This window comes from Centruroides vittatus, unplaced genomic scaffold (assembly GCF_030686945.1).
Source record: "Centruroides vittatus isolate TY-2023 unplaced genomic scaffold, ASM3068694v2 contig_884, whole genome shotgun sequence".
NCBI lineage: Eukaryota > Metazoa > Arthropoda > Arachnida > Scorpiones > Buthidae > Centruroides > Centruroides vittatus.
The window spans coordinates 1,260,377-1,287,257 of record NW_027122576.1 but is presented as its reverse complement, the minus strand read 5'-3'; the positions used below and the strand labels follow the sequence as shown (position 1 = coordinate 1,287,257).

At 30.1% G+C, this 26,881-nt stretch overlaps 1 protein-coding gene across 1 annotated transcript in view; it reads right to left on the bottom strand.

Moving 5' to 3' along the window:
• Positions 1-5,927: 5,927 nt before the first annotated feature.
• Positions 5,928-26,881, bottom strand: part of LOC136983664 (serine/threonine-protein phosphatase 2A 56 kDa regulatory subunit epsilon isoform-like) — a 109,708-nt gene continuing 88,754 nt past the window's right edge. The window contains exons 5-12 of the mRNA XM_067280472.1: positions 21,617-21,747; positions 18,368-18,427; positions 16,289-16,397; positions 14,533-14,586; positions 14,396-14,446; positions 9,721-9,840; positions 7,041-7,274; positions 5,928-6,927 (exon numbers count right to left, since the gene is read on the bottom strand). Of these exons, the coding sequence (XP_067136573.1) occupies positions 6,859-6,927; positions 7,041-7,274; positions 9,721-9,840; positions 14,396-14,446; positions 14,533-14,586; positions 16,289-16,397; positions 18,368-18,427; positions 21,617-21,747 (828 nt within the window). The 3' untranslated portion in view covers positions 5,928-6,858. The remainder of the gene's footprint in view (positions 6,928-7,040; positions 7,275-9,720; positions 9,841-14,395; positions 14,447-14,532; positions 14,587-16,288; positions 16,398-18,367; positions 18,428-21,616; positions 21,748-26,881) is intronic.

Sequence of the window (26,881 nt, the reverse complement as noted above, 5' to 3'; positions counted from 1 at the left end):
TACAGTATATATTCGGCGGACAACGAGCAATTTTCCTATCCTTAAATACAGTACATGTTTAAGGATAGAATACAATACTTCGAAACACACTAAAGCGATTTCCACAAGGGGAAGTAGTTCAAAATTACCGAGGAATTTTCCGCTGTAGCCATTGTAAAACCAAATTAGTACTTTCCATATAAAATTCCGGTCATCAATAAAATACTGGTAGAATTTTGTTTTGATTTAACAATAGATTATCGTGTAGTGGGGCCATATTAATGCAAGCTACAGCGGGAATTGCTTAACGTATCCCCCATTGGTATTCCAAGAACACAGTTCAAGAATTACATTGTGTATTCAACGACAGAGGCCGTAAGTCCGAGCGGTTAAGGTGTCGGCCTATTATATGGAAGACCCGTAGATTTCAGAATTTTTCGTGTAGTAGTTTGTCCCCGCCCCTAACTACCCTGCCGCCCCATTGTTGGTTTGGTCGAACCCACGATAGGCTCGATTAATATTTCCTGTTAGTGCACACGGCAGAGTGAAAAGGTACTCAAATAGCAGAATGCAATTGGACTTTGGCATTACAAAAAATATCACCGCAGCTACCAGATTACAATCTCGAAAACTTATAACCCTGCCGCAAAATGAAGTGAATAGAAACAAAACTTCAAAATTTGTACGTACTGTACATGACAAAGAAACCAACCCACAAATTAGAAATTTCTCTACGCTACCTCTTTGGACATTACTTTTCGGTGTGGGCAGGTTTTTTTTGACCGGCGACACTATTCTACATCCCTGACCTGTTTGCAAGTTAGTGGATGCATACATGCTTTCGATGTTTGACAACTGTCTGTGTCATAATCATTTGTACATTGAGTGCTTTTTTTAATCATTGGGTTTTTCCGTGATACAATGATTTTGAATTTGTGGGCGAATTCCTTTCAATTCTCTGGTTTTAAAATAGAAACAGACATTAACTTTTAAGTTACAGTTTCTGTTAACCTAAGGGGTGAAAAGAAAAAATGATTTGTAAAGTTAACTTTCTTCGTTAAAATATTATAGGCTTTTTTTCTTCAGAACTTATCATACTTATAGTGTGGAAGGAAAAGGAGATAGATAGGTTTTCCTGTCATCTCAAAATTCTAACCACAAAGTGTGACATTTCGTCTTCAGATTATGAAGATCGTAATCAGATACTTAATATGCGCAATTTTAAGCATGGTCGAACAAAGCATCTTAACAGTATTGGTAATCTCCAATTTTTACCTCTAAGATCCATTAATAGATATTAGCGAGGTTGAGGCCGAAGTTTTCAACGCGAAAACGTGTACGTTGGACGTTCGGCAGCGCTTTCCTGTAAGCCTAAAAGTTTGACAATGGCCTTTAGAATGTGGAGCATGATTCCATTGACTTTCCAAACTTCTAGGCTTACAGGAAAGCGCTGCCGAACGTCCGACATACACGTTTTCGCGTTGAAAACTTCGGCCTCAACCTCGCTAATTAAATTATTATACGTTCTCACGAATTAAAAAAATAAATTACAAGTATACCATAAATTTGATTCCATTCACTTCTAGTTTTCGTAGTTTGTAGTAATGCTGACCTAAAAAACAATACCATTTTCCTTCTCTTAGTTCTTTATAGTCATATTACATGAAATTAAAATGTGAAAAGTATGTGTAACAATAAACAGAAGAGACATATAAAAATTACTGGGAGATGGAACAGAAGGCAAAGGACAAAAAGAAAGATAAAGACACGTTTTGATACCATTAATTAAGGAATGACTGAGAAAAACATGAGTGTTCAAAAAGTATCGATTATTTAATTTTTCCAGTGAAAACAAAGCTCTGGACGTTTGCTGACCAGGAGGTATAGGAAACTTTCACGTGCAAATGTGAATTTTTTCTCGTCGGCAGAAAGCGTCAGTCATTGGCAATAAACGTGTGAATGAGTGCATGTAGCAAATGCCCGTCACATTTTCATTTTCATTTCCTGTAAAATAGAATGTCTTGAGTAGCATTATTATATCAAATTTTGCCAGAAGCCTGCTGATACCAAAATCAAAACAATTCGGAAGAGTCGGCCTGCTTTTGGTGAGGATGCCATGAGCACCACATGATTTCGGGTGTGTAATTATTGCTTCAAAGATCATCCGGCCACACACTGGTGGTGAGCCAACCACACTTCAGTGGACCTGCAACAAGCCAAAATGAGGTTGTTGAGCAACTTTGTCATGCAGAACTGTCATCATCTGAGAACTTGCAGATGAGCTGAAGATAAGCAGTGAGTGGTTTGGTAGATGCCATTTTGAGAGGGTATTTGCTTATGCAGTGTCCTCAAAATTCATGCTGAAACTGTTAACGTTGGGGCAGAAGCAACTCCAAGTGCTTCTGCTTCAATGTTAACAGTTGTGTTGCCATTTGTGCAATCCAACTAGGAAGTGGATTGCACAAATGGCAACCCACTTCCTAACCTAGACTCTGTAATCACTGATGATAATCATATATTTATGGGTATGACCCATAAACCCATGACTGATCACAGCAGACATTCATCACCACTGAGGCCAAAAAAGCACAACAAAATGAATGAAAGCCATGATTCAAATCCCATGGTATGGTGCATCACAAGGCAAAACCATTACCAGAGTGCCACCTGACCAACCTCCATTTCCTTCATGATGCTGTCTGACACAAACAACCAGACCTTGCAGCAGGACTTGGCTGCTCCATCATGACAATACCTACCCATGATTCAAACTTTCTTGGCTAAACAGCACATTCCTATGCTTCATTGGGCTTCCTACTCTCCAAATCTGGCTCTGTGCAGTTTTTGGCTGTTCCTCAAGCTGAAGATGCCACTGAAAGGAACCCCCAATTCACTGAAAGGTGTCAGGAGAAAACATTATGTGGAACGTGATGGCACAGCCGAACACCATTTTCAAAGAGGCATTTCTGACATGCTTCCAATAATGGTGGAACTGCTGGGAAAAGTGTGCACAAGCACGAGTATTTTGAAGGAGATTAGAGTTTCTGATCTCCAGATTGATAACTGTATTTTTCCTGACCAAATTGGTCAGGAAAAATAGTTATCAATCAGTTATCAAAATGTATCAAATTATTGATACATTTTGAACACCACTCGTATACATAATGCTCAAATATAGTTAAAGACAGGAATAAATGAAATCTATAGTCATCAATTTCCAAGACTGGGATGTATCTAAAGAGAATCAAATACATCATAATTTCTGACTACTATTATAAAAACTTAATAATAAAATATATCACTGTTATAAAATTTTAAAGTATGCAGCATTATAACTACAACTAGGATTAAACACACTAAAAATCGAACAAGTTATAAAAATTATAACCACTATGTATGATTTTAAGTGTTTAGATGTCCTAGCCTTAGTTATGACACATGTTAAAAATGTAAAACGAAATTATATTAAGTTCTTTTCTATCAATTTATATTCCACAACTGAATCGTTGCTCTTTTCGTTATTATGATTATTATTTAAATTTATTATTCAGAAATTAATTGATGAAATTATTAAATCATTTACAAAATGTAATTATTTTATTTTGATTTCTTTCTTATATTTAGTTAGTATAAATAAAGCTATACACTCATGACAAAAAGTTATGCACCTATATAATTATGCCAAGTTTTGTAGTAATCAAACAATTCTGTCTCAGACAGATATGTAAATGATTATAATTGTGGTCTGATTGCATGCAACTTAACATCACCATAGTGTCCTAAAGCAGTTACCCTAGTATTCTATAAAAAGGCTTACAGAGGTTTAGTGTTCAGAATTTTCAGTGTACCTGTTGTCTTCAAATGCCAGGCCCCTCCAATGTAGTCAAATACATTACGTACAGCTGAAAGAGTTTCAGAAAGGCTGCATCATAGGGTCGAGAACAGAAGAATAGCATTTTCCCGAATTGCCTGCTATCTGGGCCATTCTAATTGGACTGTGAGGTGGTGTTGAGGCAGTGGGTAAGTTAGTGCACATTACAGTGGTCAGGCTCTGGACGCACCAGACAGACCATCAGGTGAGATGATCATCTGATTAAGACAAGTATGAACAGTTGAAATGATATTCTCTTCTGCCATACAGAGAAATGGAAGCCTCGCTGCCAATGGTAGAGGAAGCCCATCTCTTCCTCTGAGGCAAATTTGCACACAAGGCAATCGCTATGCAATCAATGTTATTGGCTTCATTTGCAGTGATGCTGTGACAGAGAAGCATACATTGCTACTGACTGGCAGCATATTGTCTTTAGTGATGAATCATAGTTCAGTTTGGTAAAGGATGACTACCTTGTTAGTGTGGCGAGAACTACTAGCAAACACTCCAATCCTGCCTTCACTATTGAGTGGTACACTGCACCCACTACGATACGGTATGCTGGTCTAGGGATCCATCTCATTTGACAGGCGGTCACCTCTAGTAGGTGTAAGGGACTTTAATAGCACAGCATTATGTTCAAGAAATTCCTCATTCCTCATGTGTCACCTTTTACGGCTTTCCTGTGGCTTTGTCAAGTTGTCGCCACTCTTCCTTGCCTGGTGACCTCCAGACTTGTCACCCTTCAGATGATATAGATGGCCAAAGCTGGCATTCTGAGTACAAGATATCTTGGAATGGCAGTTGCAACACCTGCGGGCAAATCTCTATGTCTTCATACCCAACTATATTTCCAAATGCATCCATGCAGAGGAGTCCTACAAGGTATTAAGGGTTCTTTTAAATTGTATTGTTGTTTGAGAGAAACTTGCCTCTGTGCTATGATACTGTAATCATTTGTTACTCTCATCATTACATTCTCACTAATAAAGTTTCGTCCAATTCCAATGCCTCCCCTTAGATGTGCAATTTTTTGTTCATGAGTGTATAGAAAGTACTTTATATAATTCTGAATTGTTAGTGTAGTGTAAATATAGTAATTTCATGTATGGTAAAATTAATTTTAAATTGTCATTAAGAGGTACAAAATGTTCTCAAATGTTTATATCTATTCTCTTTTATTGATGTCAGCTTTAACAATCTTATTCTTATTAAAAATTTCAAAACATCCATTTGTAGTCATTTCATAAATGTTAGTTCATTGTTAATTTTTGTGGTTTAGGGAATATGAGAAACATTGATTTATACATTAAGTACTGCCTACATAAAATGTTCTCTCTTTCCCTGCATTTAATTAAATCTTTGACTATCATTGATTTTAAAATATATACAGGAATAGTAATATAGAAATTTTTATCGGTTTATTTTAAATATACTTTGTTTAAAACAATTGCCAATTTCATCTTTATAATCAGTTGTTATAATTTTTTCGATGATATTTGATGTTAGAATCTCACTTACTTTTCAATGCCACAATGAATTTCGTTGTCGATTATTATTTTATTAGGAGGAATGTTAATATGTATTTTGGACACGACATACCAACTCCAAGCACGTGCAAAACATGCAAAGAATACTTGTGCATCCTTTTATATTCAATAAAGATAAGTAACAATAGTGTTGTGTGTTTTTATACAACAAAATCAGATATATGGTGGATTTTAGTTATCTTTGGGGGCTAAAAATATATAATAAAGACATATATATATTTTTTTAGTTCTCTAAAACATGTAATTATAGGGTGTTACTGGACTGAAGTTCATTTTAGCCCCTATCTAAACCTATCCACCTATCCAAGTCCACTTAAAATGTTTTTTTTTAACTATGATTATTTCTATTTTAGAAATAATATTGTGATATTTTTTTAAATAACTACAACTGGGTAAATTTTTCACATGCAAACGTTAAGCTAACCTGCAACAAAATCCTACAATTTTCTATTTATTTTACATAGACTACTGCATCAAAATGAATACAGTAAAACCTTAATGTTTTGAAATAATTAAATTCTCTGGGGCACTGAGTAACCCTTCTTTATTTACACCAGATCGGTCCAAGCATGGCCACAGCAAGCACTGATTATACAAGTTTGTCTGTAGCTAATACTGGACATTAGTGACAACACAAAACTTGTTTTTTTTTTTTTTGCCTTAACAACTTATATTCCAACGATGAACTTAAAAAGCAAAGCGGTGAAAGGGGGAAAAATTATTAATACATCATATTCCAGTTACAGAAAATTGGATGATCTATATTTTTTATTTTTCTCTTTATGTGATAACTTATATATAATAGTCCCATTTTCAAGTGCATGTAATTTAAATTCTAGATGCGATCGTTTTTCACAGAAAAAAAAAAATTCAATTCATGCAGCTTGACAACTTCCAGTGTAAATTACAATCACATATTACTCACAAAGACAAATTTGTGTGAAAATTATCCATTCCATATTCTTTGACCCAAATTATATCCTTAGAGGCCACTAGAAATGATTTTTTGCACAGATTGTATATTGCCCCTGGTAATAGTAACACGGAACGGTTATTCTCTGTACCAGAGTTATTGCGCCAAAAATATACTAGCCTGCCGATTTCTATAATGTGGAACGGGACAACAACGATGGTAACTGGTGTGGTGGACATCATTTTCGTATTTGGTCTACCTATAAGTTTTCGAGCTCCGTCTTACGTACACAAAAGATATATTTGCAAAAGTCTTCTTGCAGAGCTTGTCTTTCAAGCAGGTAATTAATATACAGTCTGAAGTGTGAAGAGAAGATGGGGAAACAGCTTCTTGTGGCTGTACTTTAAATTACTCCTGAACCACTGAGGTTGGGGAAGAATATATAAGCTTTGGCTATGGGTGCTATAACACAATCATGATTTTGGTTTCTCCTGCCAATATAGGAAGTGGAACTGCATTATTATTATTATAATTTTTACCAATGATCATTTCTTTTGCATTTCTAATTTAGATAATTTTTTCCATAATTCTTCTCTCTCCTTTTCCTTTCTCTTCTCTCTGAAAACAAAATATTTCTGATTATTTTATTGAATTATTATTAGTTTACAGTATTGAGGAACATTTCAAACTTAAGCAAGCATTAAATCGGTTTTCAAAGAAATATGACTTGCCTTTGCCTATCTGCTTTATAAGATGCTGTGAGTTCATCAAATAGTTTTGAATTCATTTCCATAAATGTCTTAAGAACATTATAGACTAGAGCAATTATTGTTTGATTCCAATGTTCTTTGGAAATTCGGTAGAGAGCAGGAAACATAATAGGCATAATTGCATTGTTATTTTCTTCTATTAAACTCAATATGTACTCATTGTTCCAAAAATAAAGAGCTCTCTCGGCAACCTAAAATTAAACAAAAACAATACAAAATTTATAAATGTTAATTTGCTACAACTCAATTTTGATTTGTTGGTTGTCAAACATTTTTTTCTGTTTTGAACTATTTAATTACAATCCTTGTTCCATTTTTAATTTAAAAAATAAAAATTTTAATATTTTTATACAATGAATCATTTTAACAATTGTTAAATTTATATTTGTATCTAATCAAATGTTTAACTTTAAAAATAAAATGAAACTAACTTATAGTCAAATAAATCAGCTGATTTAAATTTCTTAAAACATAATTTCTAATGCAAAATAATTGAAAATTCTCTCTGCAGTAGCTGTAAAATTACAAATTTTAAGTGTTATCCAAGTATCATTGATTGCATGTATTTATTTCAAAAAAAAAAAAAATTAATTCTCTATGCATTTTTAACCAAGGTGATTTGAATTTGTATTAAACAATAAACAAATGAATAAAATTATCCAACTATGTGGTGTGTCCTGTATCCTTTGCAATTTGTCTTGGAAGATAAAAAACAATGCAAACAATTTTTTCATAATTGCTTATTTGAAATACATTCTTTTTGATTCAACAAACTACTGGAAAGGATCATAAAAATTTTTGAAGTGCTTCTTGCAGTTGGATTCCAAATTGATTTTAACATGTTAGTCTTTAAAACCTTTTGGATGTCCAGAATTTAATCAGATGTCATATTGATCACATTTCATTTGCATTTTAAGTTTGAGGAAGAGGAAATAGTAACATGATGTAACATCCAATGAGTAAGGTAGATGATAAAGCTGTATATGACAATGTTTTTGGCCATAAAATCTTGTGCAAGCTTTGTTCTATACACTGGAACATTACCATGCAGCAGTGATCGAGTGTCTTTTTCCTGGTATTGTGGCTACATCTGAAGAATGAGTTAATACCCAATAATTCGTAGCATTGATTATCCACTCACAAAAAACTCCTTGTGGATAATTCTGACAAAATCAAAGAAAACAATAAGTATGTGTTGATTCAAAATCTTCTGCATGTTCACTTTTTCATTTTTGATGATCCAGAATCTAGGATTCAGAACTCTTGCACTTCACGCATGACTAATATTAAAATAATTATGTTTCAACTGCCAGTAACTACAGTTTTCAAGAAGTCTGCATCAGTATCCAAAGCTCTGATCATGTCATGGAAGTGTTCCACTTGATCATTTTTTGCTTATTTGAAAGCATGTGCATGTGCAGGACAAAATGTACATAGACTTTCTGTTTGTCCAAATCTTTGGTTAAAATTCTTGTGAAAAATGATTTTCAGAATGCTAGTTAGCTCTTCAATGAGTCTAACAAATGCACAACAGTCAGCAAGAATAATTTCAACTTTTTTGATGGTCTTCAGGATCAGAGTTGTTTTTGGACAAATTGAGCAGAGCTTGTCATCTGTCTTCTATCTTCACAAAAATGTTTAAACTATCAGAATAAAACTGTGTATGGTGGCAATGTAATCATTTCAAGAGTTTCTGTGGTTGTTTTGTCTAGTTTAAAAACAATTTGATGTTAGAACACTGTTTCATGTTATTCTTTTGACCACAGTAAAAAACCTACTGTCACTTTATCAGCAAAACTTGTGATAAAAATATCATTATGCCAAAAACATTTAGCAATGAATAGCTGAAACGTAACACTGAACAAAGATACCATTCATCAACAGACAGTTTATGAGGAACTGCATCGAAAATCGGTCACAAAGGCTGCAGGACATACCATGTACCAGTACATCAAATAAAAAATACATGTAATTCAATAAATTTATGCATTCAAATTAAAATGAAAAATGTAAGAAAAATGGAGTATTACAAAACAGTCCAGAAATATCAATTTAAAAAAATTTTTAAAGACTAACACAAAACATTTTTTCATCTTTTTAGATTTTTTCTTTGTATCAAATATTATACAAAGCTATGTATGTGCACGAATTATATTATACTGAGTAATCAAATAAAAAGTTTACTTGGGAGAAATGAAATAAACTTGGCAATGCTTTGAGCCAGCCAATGTTACTACTGACGGCCTATTCGACGAAGCCTGAAGAAGAGCCCAGGAGGGGCTGTGAAAACATTTGCGGTTCTGTAAATAGAATGATTCTAAAAATAGAACGACACCGGGTAAAAGGTTAGAAGGGTTTATTTTATTTGTTACTACTGACTATACATTATCAGAAACACTTCAGTTTTGAACATTTATTTACTAAAGTCTCTAGGAATAACATTTGAAACTCCTCATTACTTGTTACCAAGTCTGATCCTAGAAAGTAAACTTTTCATTTGATCATCCTGTATAAATTCTAGTTATGTGCGGAATTATTGGAAAGGAAAAAATAGTATATGTATATAAACTATTATTATTATTATTAATAATTTTATAATCAATGTATTTGTAATATCTGAGTAATTTCACGAGTTACCTGAAAATGAGGACTGGACACACATCTTGCTATTTGTTTAAATAAAGGTTCCTGTATCTTAACAAATTGAGAAGGTTCAATAACATCAAGTATTTCTTCAATTTCTCCCAGAAACATAACCTTTTACAATAAAATATAACAGGAAAAAATTAAAGTTTATATTTTATTTGTAACAAACAGAAGTGTATTTTTGTATGAATAAGTAAAAAACTTTCTCAACCAACACTATATTTATAGTATTGGCTCAATTTATTGTATATAAAATATATAAAGCATAGTTATGTTTAAAGAAATAAATTACAAAAATGTCTATAAATTATGCAACACATCTTTATATTTTTCATAACATTTTAAAGTTTTCTTTTATGAATCTTTAAATGTAAAATAATCGGAAAGCTATCAAAAATATCGGTTTGTGTGAAATAATTTTTGCTTCCGTCTCAACATCTAAATGAAATTGAGTTAAACTTTTATACCATTCAAATGTCTGATTAGAATTATTTAGGAGCTATATTCTTTAGTTACAATATGTCTATGGATGATGATATCCAACTTTAGTTGAGCACTTGAGATACATCTGAAAAGGTGTAAGTTTCAATTGAATGCTGAGGTGGAAGACGCAGTTCAGGAATGGTGCAGACATCAACCCACTGAGTTCTATGAACAAGGATTCAAATGTCTGGTGTCACAGTGGGAACAAGTGCCTTACTCATCAGAGGACTACTTCTAATGTAATGTAGTGTACTATACCTACTAAATAAAGTCATTGGTCAGGTTTCATTTGAATGACCCTCACATAAAATGGATATTCACTCCCCCTTTTTTATTTTAAAAAACTGTTGTAACAGTTTTTTAAAATGACAAAACATTTTTAACTGAAAATATCAATTTTCTGAAAAAATTAATAAATGAAAATTTCTGCAAGGAAAAAAAATGCAACTTAATCCAAAAATTGGTTTGGGTTACTGTGCTTTAGATGAAGACATTGACAAAGATTCATCAAATGTGTTTTATAATGTTTAATCTTAATATCAATTAATTATTTCAAAATTATAGTGTGTTATTTATTAATCTGAAATTTTTGTTCTACTTTCAAAAAAGTAATTAAAATTTTTCAGTTTAAAAGATCTCATATCACAAAAGAATTAGACTGAATTAAAAATGCCAGACAGTTTTGACTGTATGCATGTGACTGACAGTAATCACAAGACAATCAAGAGATAAACTTACAGAATACAGAGATAAATGAAATTGCTATTTAAACTAATCAAACATTGATCTTTGACAGTCATTGTCTACAATGTATGGTTCGATTCCCAAACATACATTTTGCTATTGATGAGCAAAGGATATGATAGTCTATGATAAAAGTGTATAAATAAGGTTACATCATTTCTGTCAAGATGCTGATTATTTAATATAGAATATATGTATTATATAGAAAATAGTAAAAGGATACAAAAGGGACAATAGTAATATGTAGTAAGGTCCAAAAGTTTCCAGCCTGACTGACCCTTTTTAAAAAAATAGTCATGTATTATTTTGTAATTGGCTGATCATTTGATCCGTTAATAAATTCAAAGAAAAATTTCATTTAAATCTGTTAATTTTTTACTGAGATATTGTCAATTTATTGAAAGCAAACATAGTCGGAATGAATTTTGAAAATGTTTAAAATAAAATATTAAGTCAAGATTAAAATTTTAACAAAAGAAGGAAAAGTCCATCAGAGATTAAAGATTACCCAAATGTAGTTTATGGAGGCATTCCTCCTTCATATTCCACAGTAAAAGAATTCCTAATCAGAATTGTTTTGTTCATTGAGTTCAATGAAGACAAACAACATCAAATAAAGTTTACCAAAATGGTTACTAAAGAAACATCAATGCAAAGATATTTTGGAAGACAGGAGCTAAAAACCAGGGAATAAGCAGCAAATGTGCTATATGAAAAATCACAGTGCTGAGGATCCTACACAAACATCTTGGTATGAATAAGGTCAGTGCAAGATGGATGACAAAATTTCTTTCTTCAGTTCAAAAGAAAAAGCAATTGAGATATTGCAGGGAGTTTTTATCTCTTTGTGAAGGATGAGAAAAAGTAGTTACTGAATCAATTATTGCTGGAGATGAAACTATGGTTCTTTATCATAATCCTCTATCAAAAAAGAATCAATGGAAGAATGTCATCCTAAGTTCTTCAAGGACCAAAAAAGCAAAAGTGACACAATCTCGAAATCATAGCTATAATTTTTAGGGATTATTAAGGGGGAATCCTTGTGATTTATTTCAAAGAACACAATACCACTGTCACCAGAGAATATTATGCTTCTTTAATGCACCAATTAAGTGATGCCATTAAAAAAACAACGTGACAAGCTGTCTTGCACTGCATGCTGTTGTGCAACAATGCACTGGGTGCACATATCAATTCTTGTGAAGGCTGCTATTCAAAAATGTTGCTTCAAGGAACTATCAAGTCAGTCTATAAGTTTGTGCATATTTTTATCTACAAAAATATTTAATTAAATTTTATTTCAATCTATAATATATTCACCATTATTTTGTACAATTTCTTGCCATCTTGATGGTAGCTTTTTAATCCCGTCTTCGTAAAATGATTTCGGTTTTGAATCAAAATATTCAGAAATAGCCTTTTTTACATTGTTCTCATCCTCAAAAGTTTTCCCTTTTAAAAAATTCTGCAAACTGCGAAAAAGATGATAATCACTGGGAGCAATATCTGGTGAATATGGTGGATGAGGTAAAATTTCCCAGTTGTAGTTTTCAAGTTTCTGTACAGTTATTTTTGCAGCATGTGGTCTGGCATTGTCATGTTGCAAGAGAACCTGCTTTCTGTTCACAAATGACGATCGATTTTTTTTTCAATTTTTCATTTAAATGCTCTAATTGCTCACAATACATCTGAGCTGTAATTGTTTGATTAGGTTCTAACAGCTCAAAGTGAATTACACCTGACATATCCCACCAAACACACAAAATAATTTTTTTTGGATGCAACCTATTATAGAGGATCCATTTTTCGTCTCCAGTAACCAGACGATCAAGAAAAGGCTCTAAAGCAATATGGGATAAAAGAGACGTGCAAATATTTACACGTTGTTGTTGGTTAGCTATTGACAGTTCATGTTGGTATTCATTTTCCTAGCTTTAAAACTTTTCCAATTTGTTGTAGGTGTCTATGAACAGTTCCATGGGATGAATTTAAACATTCTGCAATTTCATCAACTGTTAAAGATAGTTCTGCTTCAACTAGTGCAGAGATAGCATCATCATCAAAGTCAACGGGTCTTCCAGTACAAGCCTTATCCTCCACACTAAAATCATTGTTTCTAAATCTTTTAAACCACTTCTGTGCAGTCCTTGCACTAATTACAATTTGATTATGTACAGTATTTATTTTTTTGGCTGCATTTGTAGCATTCTCACCACTTAAAAATAAAAAGTATAAAACATTTCTTTTATATTCATCCGTTAATTCCATTTTAACAGAAATAAACAACTGAAATGTTCCCAATTCCAAACAGTATTATATGAATGAGATCCAATTTAACACTAAAGCTAAAAATTATCACATTAGACTGACATTTTTAACAGCAAAACAAGATTTTTCTCAAGGTCATGGACTTACAGACCACTTGATAAATCACCCACCTTACAGCCCTGATCTGGCCCTACGTGATTATAATTTGTTCTCAAAATTGAAGTCAGATTTGCAGGAGAAAAATTTAAAACTAATGAACAGCAGATTTTGAAAAGAAAAATTTAGACTATTTTCATAAGGAATTGTTAATAAAGTGTTGTAAAAAATATATTGACATATAAGAAGAATAAATTCTTTTGAATTATTTTTGATATACATTTTCTTCCAGTAAATTAGGGTCAGACAAGAAACTATTGAACCTTACTACATATGTTGGACACCAAGCAACTGAAAAAAAATTTTACTAATGTTATCTTAAAACTGTAAGATAAAATCAGGGTCCTGTTGCATAAAATTCTTATAGTTATTACAAGCTTTACACGTTACAAATTTCAAACAAAATTTGCTGAGTAAAACTTTTGTAACAAGTTACAAGTTGTAAGCAATTTTCCTACAAGTGGAATCTTAATTTTCTGCTTTAATCGATCTGCTTTAATTTTGTTCGGGTTAAGTTAAATTCTTTGCATCCAAAAACCTTATCCATTTCTGCATTGGACAGGTTTCTGACTTATAGTAAAATTTAACACAGAGAATGCTTTGTCCCAAACAATTTTTCTGTTCAGGCTAGTTCCATTTTTCCAGGTTCTGTTTTAGAAAGATATTACCATAGTAATAAACAAAATACTGAATATTTGTAAAATGTAAAGTAAAAATCAACCCTCTAATTTGCTCTTCACAATGAAGTAAGATTATATATAAATTCATTTTTTAATAATTTCTATCATTATGTGTATTTTCTTTACAGATAAAAGATAATATTTAATTTTTATCATTCATCGTGATTAATTAACAAACAATATCTTTCCTTTTTAATCTAATCCATACATATGGATTTGTAAGTGACAGAAAACTAATATACATATTTTCTCTCTTCATTCTAAAAAATTACCCAACCAATAATTTTAAATCAAATAAAATATTTCCTCTAAAATTTGCAGTTAACAATACTCACTTCTTTCTGACTACAAGTTTTTGGCCAAATTTTTAATAATCCTTTAACTACCTACAATAAGAAAATGAAAAAAACAAAATTTTAAAAATTATTGTGCATATTTTGATTTTTAATTTAATCAACAATATCAATTTTACCTGCTCTGTAAGAGTTGCATCCTTCTCGAGAAACTGAACAACACAATATGCCAACTGATAAAATGCACAAAGATAACAAAATTATATGCATTGGCTTTTATAGCAGTATTTAAAAAATGATTAAAAGAAATTTTATTACTTATTTTAAAGAATATTTGGAGAATTTTAAATCATATTTTTAAATATAAATTTAGAAATCAATCAAAGTAATTTATTACATTTAGGCCAATTGTTAAGGGAGGAAACCAAAAATTTTTAGTATAACATTTTCAATTCCATACAACTCATCTTCAGCACAAAAACAAGAAACTGTCACAGAATAAAACACGATACAGAAGGAAAATATTTTTGAATCCGATGCCAAAGGCCTATGCATGAAAATGGTCAAAACTTTCAAATATCATCTATCATTTTATGCATTAATATTTACATAATGATCTATAAGTATAACAATAGCCTTACAACTAAACAAGTTCATCACAAATCCACAACTGCCTCCTACATTCAGTAAGAATTGAATCTTACTATCTATAATAAATCAGCAGTATTTACAGCCCTAGTTGCTAGGGCAATAACCTTTCATCCACCTTTAAAAATAGAGTTGAAGAGCTTTGTCAAACTAATAACATTGCTAAGTCTCATGACTTTCCATTCAGTATGGTCAACAGCTTGGTAGAAGAGTTTCACAAAAAATGTTACAGCCTAAATATGTTATTAGGTTTAAAAAAAAAATCAACATGTTACGGTTTTCCTGTAACAAAGAACCCATTGGACCCCTTTTTAGTGCTACTGACCCACATACACTAGGCACTTAAATGGTAGGCTAGTTATGAAATTATAAATGGTAATGAGCATCCCTCTACTGTAATAAACAGCAAATGAAATAGGATCTCAAAGAGATTTATGCTGTAACATAAAAAAATGAAACACACATTTTTATTATATACAATCCACAATCAGATCGATTAAAAAAAACATGTAAATGAACACAGACATTCAATCTAGTCACATTTCACACTTCACACAGTGGATGTGTGAAAAAGTTGTGGTCTGGGACCATCCCACACACATTGCAGTATATAGAAGGGTTTTCCCTATCAGGGCATTCATTAGAACAAATGTTTTGTCTGAAAATCTTAATGTTATATTAAGGATGGAATAACCCAATGCTCTCTCTAGCTGGCTGTCACTGCTAAATAAAATAGATCATTCATCACTTCCTACACACTCCTTTTTATGTTTTACATTTTAATTTATCTTAAATTTATTTGATTTTAATTTAGGTTCATTATTTTGCATTACTTTATTTAATTTTTATTCTAATTGATGCAAATCAATGATTTTAAAAGTTTTGGGCATTTTCACGAACTGAACTTTGGCATTGGTTTAAAAATGTTCAGGCTTAGTAAACACTAGTGTTGTGTTGTTTTGTGTTCCAAACACACAATGAATTATAGAAAGAGACATGGTTTCATCAAACAAATTAAAAAATGTTCTTATGTTTATTGTATTCTATTCTATAACAACTTTTGTGCCGAAGATGACACATGTGGAGTCAAAAGCATTCCACCAATAAAAAAAGTTTCGAATTTTCTCAATTAACAATTAGCACTATATTTGTAGAATAATTTGGACTAAGTTTTTTAAAATATAATAAATTTAGGCAAATTAATTTTTAGTAATAATTTTTCCATCAGTATCATCATTATATATGATTAAATCAGGTAAATAAAATATAAAAAACAATAAGATTTACCTGAGCATGATATAATCCTAAGCATTTTGGTTTATGAAGAGGAATCAGAACTTTAACCAAAAACTGTTTATGTTCACTCTTAAGAGGTAAGGCAAAACCATTGATGATACTAAACACAAAAATCAATTTGTTTATTTTAATTTCAAAGCAATAAAATTTAAATACTAATTTATAATTTAATAAATATTTGTTAATATTAAATACATGTTATTTGAACAGTGGTGAAATTTTTGAAGTAAAATGGCATCTTCACAAAATACATATTTCTTCTATAAATTTCTTTAAAGTAGTAAGTCTCACACACAATGTTATATATATATATATATATATGTGTGTGTGTGTGTGTGTGTGTGTGTGTGTGTGTGTGAGTATGGATCTCCAAACTTTGAGTATCAACCTTTCTATGGAATTCATAGCAGTTTATTGACTTCCAAACAAAAGTAAAATATTTCAAATCAAATACAAATGATTGAAGTTAAATGAAAAAAGGTAACAAACAAATTATTTTGTAATACATGTTATTTTACACTTTAAAAAGTCTTTCAGTTTCTTGTTCTGTGGTGATTCTTCCTTCTTTTTCTGCACTGTTTCAAATAAGCCTCAGCATCTTTTTCACAGATGGTCTGTCTTGGACACATTGAGCTCTCTTTCGCCGCCCCGGCCAAACCCACGACAAGCACAGAGAAGACCCTCTCAGTGTTCATGGGCAGAAAGTAAATTTTAAAAAATTCAGTTTAAAATTGTCCACTCGCTTGGTGTCATTACGACACTATGGTATTTAAGTGCTCAGTGCAGTCACAGCAAAGTTTTTAAAAATTGTAAAAAAGTAGTGCATTTGCTTATGGGTTTGCCTTGAATAATGGGAAACTTGATTAATCTGAATTCTACCAAATATAAATTAATATATTTATAAATGACAAACTGTTATTTTTCATATAAATACTTGATCTGTAATTTTTTTCCTTGTTAAATCTTGTTGTAATGCTAAACATGTGAATTCAAATAGTTGAACAAATATGGAAATAAAAAAAAAAAAAAGAGAGAGAGAGAGAGAGAGAGAGAGAGAGAGAGAGATGCAGATATTTTTTAATTATGTATATATTTTCATGTTCTGTCATTATCATCAATACATAAAATAAAGAGTGAAATCAAAATTTCACTTTTAAAATTTATGAATGTGATATCCAGTAACATAATTATGATTTTATGTATGATTTTATGTAAAAAAATTTTTATGGATATGACTAGAAGTGTTAACTATACTTAGTGTGTGACAACAAAAACATCTCTCAATATCCCACAAAACAAATATCAAGATGTTACAAGCTACAATATTAAAGAAATATAAATGGTCGGTTCAGGAATAATAGAAAAATCTGTAGCATCCAATTTGCCTATTTTGCACTGGAAGACTAACTGATTACTATAAAATACTATCACATTATAAACTAAACAGCATCCATAGTTATGTCTATTACAAATGACATGAATGACGATGGTCATTGGCATGACTCAGATGGAAAATAATGCACCAAACCAAATCACTACAAAATACACTAATATCTTAGCATGCTACAATTTAATCAACTTACATAAAAAAATTCATAACATAAAAAAAATAATCATGCTTTTATCTAAAAAATTATGAAGATATCTACTAAGGAGTACACAATAGTCATTCAAACACCCCTTTAACAACAGCATTTTAATAACTTAACTTATTTACATAATCAATTTTAGCTTCATTTGTGAGTGAACAAAATTCATCAATGATTCAAAATTATAAAAAAAAAAAAGTGTTTCAAAAGCACAGTTTTATCAATAATAAAGCACCACATCTTCTATTCATACATTATTTTTTATTCAAACTAAAAAAAAATTTATTTATATAATGAAGTTTGGCATTGACTATGAAACTGAAAATTATTTTTAAAATCCAATATACTCTATAAAGATTTGAATCAGTGATCTATCCGTAACCATGCAATAACGAATATATGTTAATGACAATTTACAACACTTAAATCTTCATTTTCAAATTTGCTACCAATCTAGAAAAATAAAATAAGTATTTCTCACCTGCCCAATATTTCTAAAAGTTCTCCAACACCATTAAAATGCTCAGTTTCATACACAAACCTAATAAAAGAAAATTAGATCACATTTAATTAAATATTTCATTTATTTACATATTAAATGAACTGTTTCTAAAATTAGTTAAAAAGAAATGAACCTATATTTACTTATTTATCAAGTGTCAAAATTCTATAATTAGGCAGCAAACAAAAATCTTTGAAATAAAGAACTTGTTTTAATTAAAATGCATTTTTGGAGAGGCTTTAATTCTGTCATTTGTTCTTACTTTTTAATATTTCTTTTATTTGCTACAGTTAAATATACAATAAATACATTAATTCATTCATTACATATCTGATACTCTAATGTGCCTGCTGACTAATATTTTCAATTACTACAACTGCAATTCAACAAATTAAATATACTTCTAGAGGTCTGATAAGTTTTCCGGCAGCTAAAACAATATTTTATTAAATAAAAATAAATACAATTGAATCGCAAAGTTAAAATTATTACAGGGTTGTTATATTAATATAGCAAAGAATACAATAAGACTAATGTTTCTAATTACTAAACTTTTAAATATTCTCCCACTGCTTCTCAGTAAAAAAACTGGTTTTCTCAAGATTAGAAACAGAACTGCACAGGAACTTGTATGAACGAACAGTGTAGAGATCCTTTAACACAGTTTCTTATTTCAACAGACTTGAGTTTGACTGCAGACACTGAAGACTTTTTGACCAGTTTATCAATGAATTCTCCCATGAATTAGAAATTTTTGGCATATAAAAAGAAGCCACTTGAATCCACATGCTCCATCAGGTTATTACAGTGTGTTTTCGGAGTGACATGTTGTTGGCCCAAGAAAATTCTTTCCTAAATGCTTCACATACAATGAGAATTATATGTGAAGCAATTAGGTAAAGGTGAAACAATGATGTGAAGGGTATGTGAAGGAATTAGTTTTTAATATGTTTCTAAAAACTTTACATCAAAATTACTATGACATTGTGCTAGTAATTTTAATGTAAAATTTATTAATTACTGTAATTAGTTAAATTTAAAAATACTTTGTCGTACCATGATAGAATTGAGAAGCAGCTGGAAAGAAAGAAGCAATCCCTGCACTTGTTAGGCACAGAAGAGGCAATCCTTGTACCTGCTGGCTATGGGAGAGGCAATCCTTGTATCTGCCGGTCAAGGAAGTCATGATCCTTGCACTGTCCAGGTACAGAGAAACAATCTTTGCACTTGCTGACACGGAGAGGTGATGCTTTGTTCATTTTTTGTGCCTATTTTGTTAGGTGCACTCAATGCTGTTTATATTTTTGAACCCTAGGCCTAAATCGTTTTAGGCATGCTCAGTCGCATCAGAGAACACTGACATTGTCAGTTTAACCCCTTTGTATATCAGAAATCTTTCAATCCCTATTTTTTTTACATTTAAATGGACACTCATTATATTTTTGAATTCCTCATTGCAATTTTGAAAAATGACAAAGTTTTGTCAAAACTGACCCTTTAAGTTTTGAGAACAAACTCAACTCTGTAGTGAAGCCCATAGAAGACATGCTAGCAACCGTGAAACATCGCACAACAAAGTTGTGTGATTCGTGTGATTTTGCTTTGTCACATGTACTTGTGAAACAACATTATATCTCAAAAACAAAGTCATGGGCCCCCATTTTTTTTATTGCATTTTTGATTCCTCATTGCAATTAATGGAAAATGACAAATTTTAATCAATATTGATAAAACAGATTTTGAGAACAAACACAATTCTGTAAGCCTCACAGAAGAGGCTTCTATGACGCTATATCTCAAATATTTTATTTTAAACTTTCACTTACTTACATAATAAAATTTATAAGTAATAAAAAGTAAATAAATGCACTAAATAAGATTCAAAACAATAGAAATATCTAATACTAGGCAATTATGCATCATCAGTAAGATATAATATACAAATGATTATGATTCATAAGAATTAATGTGATACATTTGTAATATATTATCAAAATACTGTATTATAACAGAATTAATTAAAACTAACTGTTCTGTTATAATTCCATAATAAAGTAGTTAGTTTCAATTTAGAACCAATAAACAAATTCAGAGGGTTCTAAATAGATTAAATGTCACAAAATCATTTCAATATATTAATAGAATCATAATAAAATGATTAGTTCTAAATATTTAATTATTATGTTATATTACTATATTACATTACACATATAGATTCACATCTTATTGACAATGCATAGTTGCCCACTGTCCACTGTGATCACTTTTGTGTCTATAACGTTAGTCCTTCAGTATCTAAATCCACAGATCCATACCACCACCTTTCTGTTTTATGGGTACAGAATTATTAACTGTGACAATAAATAATTCTTCTATAGCCTCAACTATTCAAAACTGGATATACCTTAATAAGCACTGCACATACAACCAATATCCAGAAAAGAAGAAACTAAAAATAAAGCAAACATTTTCATCCATGTTTAATGGGCATCATCAGGCTAACAGTTAGTCTGACAATGCCCCTTAAACATGGATGAAAACATTCGCTTGTAGTTTCTTCTTGCTGGATATTGGTTATATGTGCAGTGTTTATCTTCTATAACCTTTAGCAAGGCAACTCTAATGTCTAAATATAACACATTTGCTTGGTCTCAGCAAACATAAACCTCTCTAGATAAAAACTGCTCTTTCTAAAGCAGTTTGTCTAGACAAAGAGGCAACTACAATGAATGGTATTTAATTTTACTTTGTCTTTAATAAAAAATTATTTATCTACATTGTTATGGCATAAACATAAATATTTGTATTTAGTTTTCCAATTTAATATGTCAATGCTTGAAAGTTTAAATTTATTTTGAATTAAAATGCAATTGTCATGTGCTATCCAGGTAATGAACAATTTGAATATTGGCATGTTCTAATATTAGATTTTTTGATTTACTAGAATGTAACAGATCTAAAACAGAATTGTATATTCCGTGTATATAAAATTGTTAATCCAGGATAATGCCCCTTCATGACTCCTATAACTGTGTAAAGTGATATATTTAGTTAATGATAACCATAGATTTGTATGATTTATTTAAAGTTAGTATGCTTAAATCTTAATTTCATAAACTGAATAATTAAAAATAACAATAATAATGTACCTTATTTGATATATTTAAAACTAATTTCTATAAATAAAATATTAAAAGAATTTCATCAATAAATTTATTAAAAAATTACCTTAAGAATATATTATTGATCTGTTTTCTAATAAAAGCTCGAAGACCAAGAAACTTTCCGTAAATCCTGTGTAAAACTGTTTTCAGAAAATCTCTCTCTCTTGGATCTTCACTATCAAATAGTTCAAGGAGCTGAAATTAAAATGTTAGTTTTAATAAATCATTTTATAAAATTATTCAAATAAGAAATTAAATTCCAAATTAGTTTTGTAGTTAAATCTACTTAATTGTAATCATTTTGTTTTTATACTTAAATAAATACACAGTTTTTATATATTGGGTTGAGTCATAAGTAATGTCATTTTCTGAGCATTGTTTTCATGCTATAACATAATTTACATAATACACCAATCATCCCAAGTACTAACTTTTTTCATTACTTAACAGTTTTAATAATGGTTTTTGACTATTTTTAAAAAGTGAAATTATTATTGTCAATCAAAATGAGCTTATCAAAATATTTAAGTCATGTAATGTTATATAATTTTTTAAAACACTGCAGTTACAGTGACAAACAATATATGCAGTGTGTATGGCAATAATTCCTCAAATATCAGAAAATGTCAGCAGTGGTTCAAAAAAATTTAGGGACAGGGAATTTCAATCTTGCAGATGAATCTCATTCTGGATGGTCTTCTGGCTTAGAAAATATTGAAACTGTTGCAGTAGTGGACACTTACTCAAAACTATAAGAAAAATTGTAGAAAAACTTAGAGGAGTGTCCCAATCAACAGCCACGATACTGATCAGTCTTTGGTATTCCCACTTTAGCATAATTAGCAGGAGAGATTTCAAAAAAAATCAAGTAAATGTTAGTAAATGTTTAATAATTATATAAAATCTGACATGTCAGACGTTTATAATAAATGTTTGAAGTGGCTTGGTGTTATTTGATTATGGCAACATGACACATGGACAATCTATCAAGAGAGGAAATACGCCCAGGAGGTCTTTTTTGGGAAAATGGCCCCTATTTAGGTGTTACTAATGTGAAGAAACTCCAGAAAATTCCACATGGCCAGCCTGTTGGTGAGGTGTGAACCCATGACCAACTACCAGTGTTCAGTGGTTTTATCGACTCGTCTGTTCGTGGGCATCTGAAGTGGCAATTGCATTTCTTCCTTAGGCAATCATCAACTTCATTACAGAGAGTATAGTGACAAACCACATTTTATTATACTCTTTCAAAGAGTGCTTGTTCTCTTCTAACAGTATCAAATGCTGAAATGATATAGATTAGGGTTTCTCAAACGGGATCCCGGTTGTTTTTTTAACCCAGGAAATTTTTCTTATCCTGGGAAATTCCACAAATTTCTTAAAAATTCACTTTTTTCTTATTTTGTGTTAAGGTTGAGGAAATTTTGCAAATAGAAAGTATAATTAACTCATAAACTGTCATAATACATTTGTATTTATTAATTTTAAACCTACTTATTAGTTTTTTTAATTTTTACTTGTTATGGCATGTCACAAATGGTCAATAATCAATACATAGCTTATTCGTGGCAGGACTCTCAAAATTCTTTACCTGTAATATCTGTAATAATTGTGCTTATGTTGTCTTAATTTTTAACCATGCCCAGTAGCTGCAATAACTGCTTAACGCCAAGTTGTGCAAATTGGGAAAGGATACAAACGAGTACGAAGTGTCTGCGAGTATGAAGTTTTTCTTCATAACCTGATTATTAAAGACAAATGAACTGCCGAATTATTGGGCTATGATGTTTCAATTAAAGCAGTCGAGGTAGACAAATCAAGAATACTAGAGAACAAAAGAAGTACTACAATCTCGAAAACAAACTAGAAATCTTTCAGGATACAGATGAAAAACACATAATATTTGTCTTCTCTTAAATGCATTAAACACTATTCCAATCACATCAATTGAATCGGAAAAGGCATTCTCTGTAGCAAGACTTTTTATTACTAAAATAAGAATTAGATTGAGTGATCGGAGTATCGACCATCTTTGCTTTTTAAAATCTTATAAAAATTTACAATATTTTGTATTATATTTTATTTAAAAAACGAAAATTGCCTTCTAAGTTAGAAGTTTGATCTGAGTTCATTTTTTTAAAACTGAATTCAAAGCATTTTGTTGTTGTTGTTGTATGCAGTTTCCAGCAAAGTTTAATAAATTTTTTCTATTTGTGAAAATTTCTAGTAGTTCAAAGGAAATTTTTAATATATATCTTACACAGCGTTATTAATATGATTTTGGAGGTTGCGGAACATATTAAATTACTTTAAAAGATGAAAAATAATTATATCATTTGATTTCATGATAATTTGTATATCTTAAAAATAATTAATTTTGTCCTGGGATTTCCCGGGATCCCGAGGAACAGTTCACTTTTATCCCGGAATCCCGAGACAAGCAAAAGACTGGGAAATGAGAAACCCTAATATAGATGGATAGTTCTTTGTTTACACTGGCATTTCATATACAATACTCTCTACATATCTTCAGAGGAAAAAGCTGAGTGATGGCAAGTCCAAATTTTCTGCAGGCTGTATTTCTGCCAATATTTTTATGACCTTAAATTGCTTCAAAAAAATATTATCATCATCACTTTCTCCTATATTCCCAGGGTTGTCCATCTACAATGTCCCTGACAAACTTTAGAATTTCAAATGATGTGATCCTCATATTTTTCTTGCTTTTTTATTCTCAATTTAAAAAAATCCAGATATAAATATCTAAACTCAATAGTTACATATTAAAGCCAAATGATTGCCGGATTATGTCTGGCTATATTACTACATTTAATTAGTAATAGTAGTGGTAATATAGCTTAATAAAATCCAACAATTGTTTGGCTTTAATAAAAAAAATCCAGCAATGAGTTGTACAACTTTTCTGGCAACACCATTAAAACTGCATGTGATGCTATCTGTTATGATAATTTATTTAAAAAATTTTTATATAATTAATTATTACATAATGACAAAAGGCTTAATTTTGAGGGTAGGGATAAGTTTCATAAAAATTGTAAATGCCAATAATGAATAAAATCTTCATTAAGTCAGACTCCACTCAAGATACTACACAAATCCCCTCTAACTCTCCCACTCCTTTGACCTTTAACCACCAAAACTTAATGGCAATCCCCCTAATACACAAAACTCTCTGCAAAATTTCAGAAATTTTCAAAGATGGAGGAGTTATTAAGCTTCAAAGTGGATAAATGAAATCATACCCTCCACACATACCTATATACATACTGGGGAAAAAAAAACACAAAGTTTTTAGCATTTCTTTGATGTTTCAAGGTCCCTCAAGTTCCAAAATGACTATACATACGGCATAATATTGGAGGTTTTCATAGTATCTGAATTTATTTTTTATCAACATAATATCTAAGATATTGAATACTTTCTAATATTCAATTATTTGTAGATAGGATTTACCTACCTCCAATTAATAGCATTAATAAAAAAATTTACTTGACATATTCTTGTCTATTTACTTGATATTTTATACCTTTAACAATTTCTTTTCAACACATCATAGTTTAATCTATTTAAATACTATTGTGTGAAAAGATATGTATTATATAAGAGATTTAACTTTTTTTTTAATAAAAAAATATTGCATTTACAAAGAAAAATCATAACATATAAAGCAAAATTACAGAAGAAATTGCACAATATTAATTTTAAATGAACATTTAATCCAATTAAACTGTTAACAAGTGAAATTTGCTGTTACCTAATTTTAAAAACAAAATAATTTGAGTAAAAAGCTTTCAGAATTACTATAAACAATTTCTTTAACAAGTTTTTATTTATTTTAAAGTAAAATTTTATCTAAAACACTTTAATCTATTTACATTTTATCTTATTTTAAAAACAATACTTTTTATTATTTTCAGTTTATTTTCTAATCTGCTTAATAAATGATACTCAGTATTGAAGATATTCCAACATTATTGAATTTTAAAAATTTTTGTAGAAAACAATTTAAATTAAATTAATTTATCCAAATAATAATGGATTAAGCAACAGAAACTTTTTTCATCCACAATAAGCACAATATAAATGCATACAGTGTTTTTCTTTACAGATTAATAACAATTTTTATTATATTTTTTTGTCCTTAAAAAAAAATAGAAATTTTTTTATTCTCAGAAATTATAAATGTCAGTTAAAATAAATCAATGATGTTAATGACAAAAAATTTTATTTTATTATATATTTAAAAAGCATTATTATTCTAGAACAATGTGAAAAGTTACTTTCAATATAAAATGTAAAAACCTAGTTGTTAGATATTAAGACAGCTAATACATTTAGTATGCAAGCTACTGTTCTAGAAATGAAAAAGGTTTTTGTTTTGTAACTGTTTTCAATTGGCATTTGTTCATTCTTTGTTACAACAAAAAAAAAAACAAATACTCTTGATGCATTTATAGTTTCAAGATCCAAAAGAATGGTTTTCTTGCTGACAAAAGAAAAGTTGATTGAGCAAATTTTAAACAGTACAAAAATGATGTCAAACTCATCAATTCAATTCTAAAATGATGTCCTTTTATTTTTTTTTAATTAAGATAATAATAAAAGTAAACAAAAAAAATTAAATTAAAAATTCACAAAATACTGTACATCCTTTGCAATATACAGTAATTCAAACTTTCATATAGGGTTATGCATTAATGCTGAATAACAGAAGATCAAAGTACAGATTTCATGTATAGTGAATACAAGCTATTTGCAATAATAGTTCATTCAAGCAGAAGTTGTAGGTTTTAGTCTGCTCTTTCCTTCTAGAATATTTTAAATTATTAAATTTAATTCAAAAATTATTATTATTATTAAAAGTAATACAACATAATGGCTTAACTGTCTACCTTTGCATCAAATTACTAAGCTTTGATAATTGTTAGCCAAACTTTAATATGAAATAATTGGTATTTAATGATTGATTATAATAATGTTCAGGTTTATATATATATATATTAATAATATAATTATTACTAATCACATTTAAAATAATAATCCCAATATACTTTCATATATTTGGAACTATTATAAATGGAATACATAAATGTTGTACTGTACAACTGCCATAAGTGAATGTAAGAATATAGATCTACAAGACTTGTTGATTAAAATTTATAAACCAATATACAATTTTTCATAATTTTACAAATGTTATCTATAAATTGGCATGATAATTTAATCATGGAATCTCATTAAAATTACTTTAATCATCTATGAATATTAGTACTGAATTTGCCTATTTCCTCACTCCTCTATTTTCTAT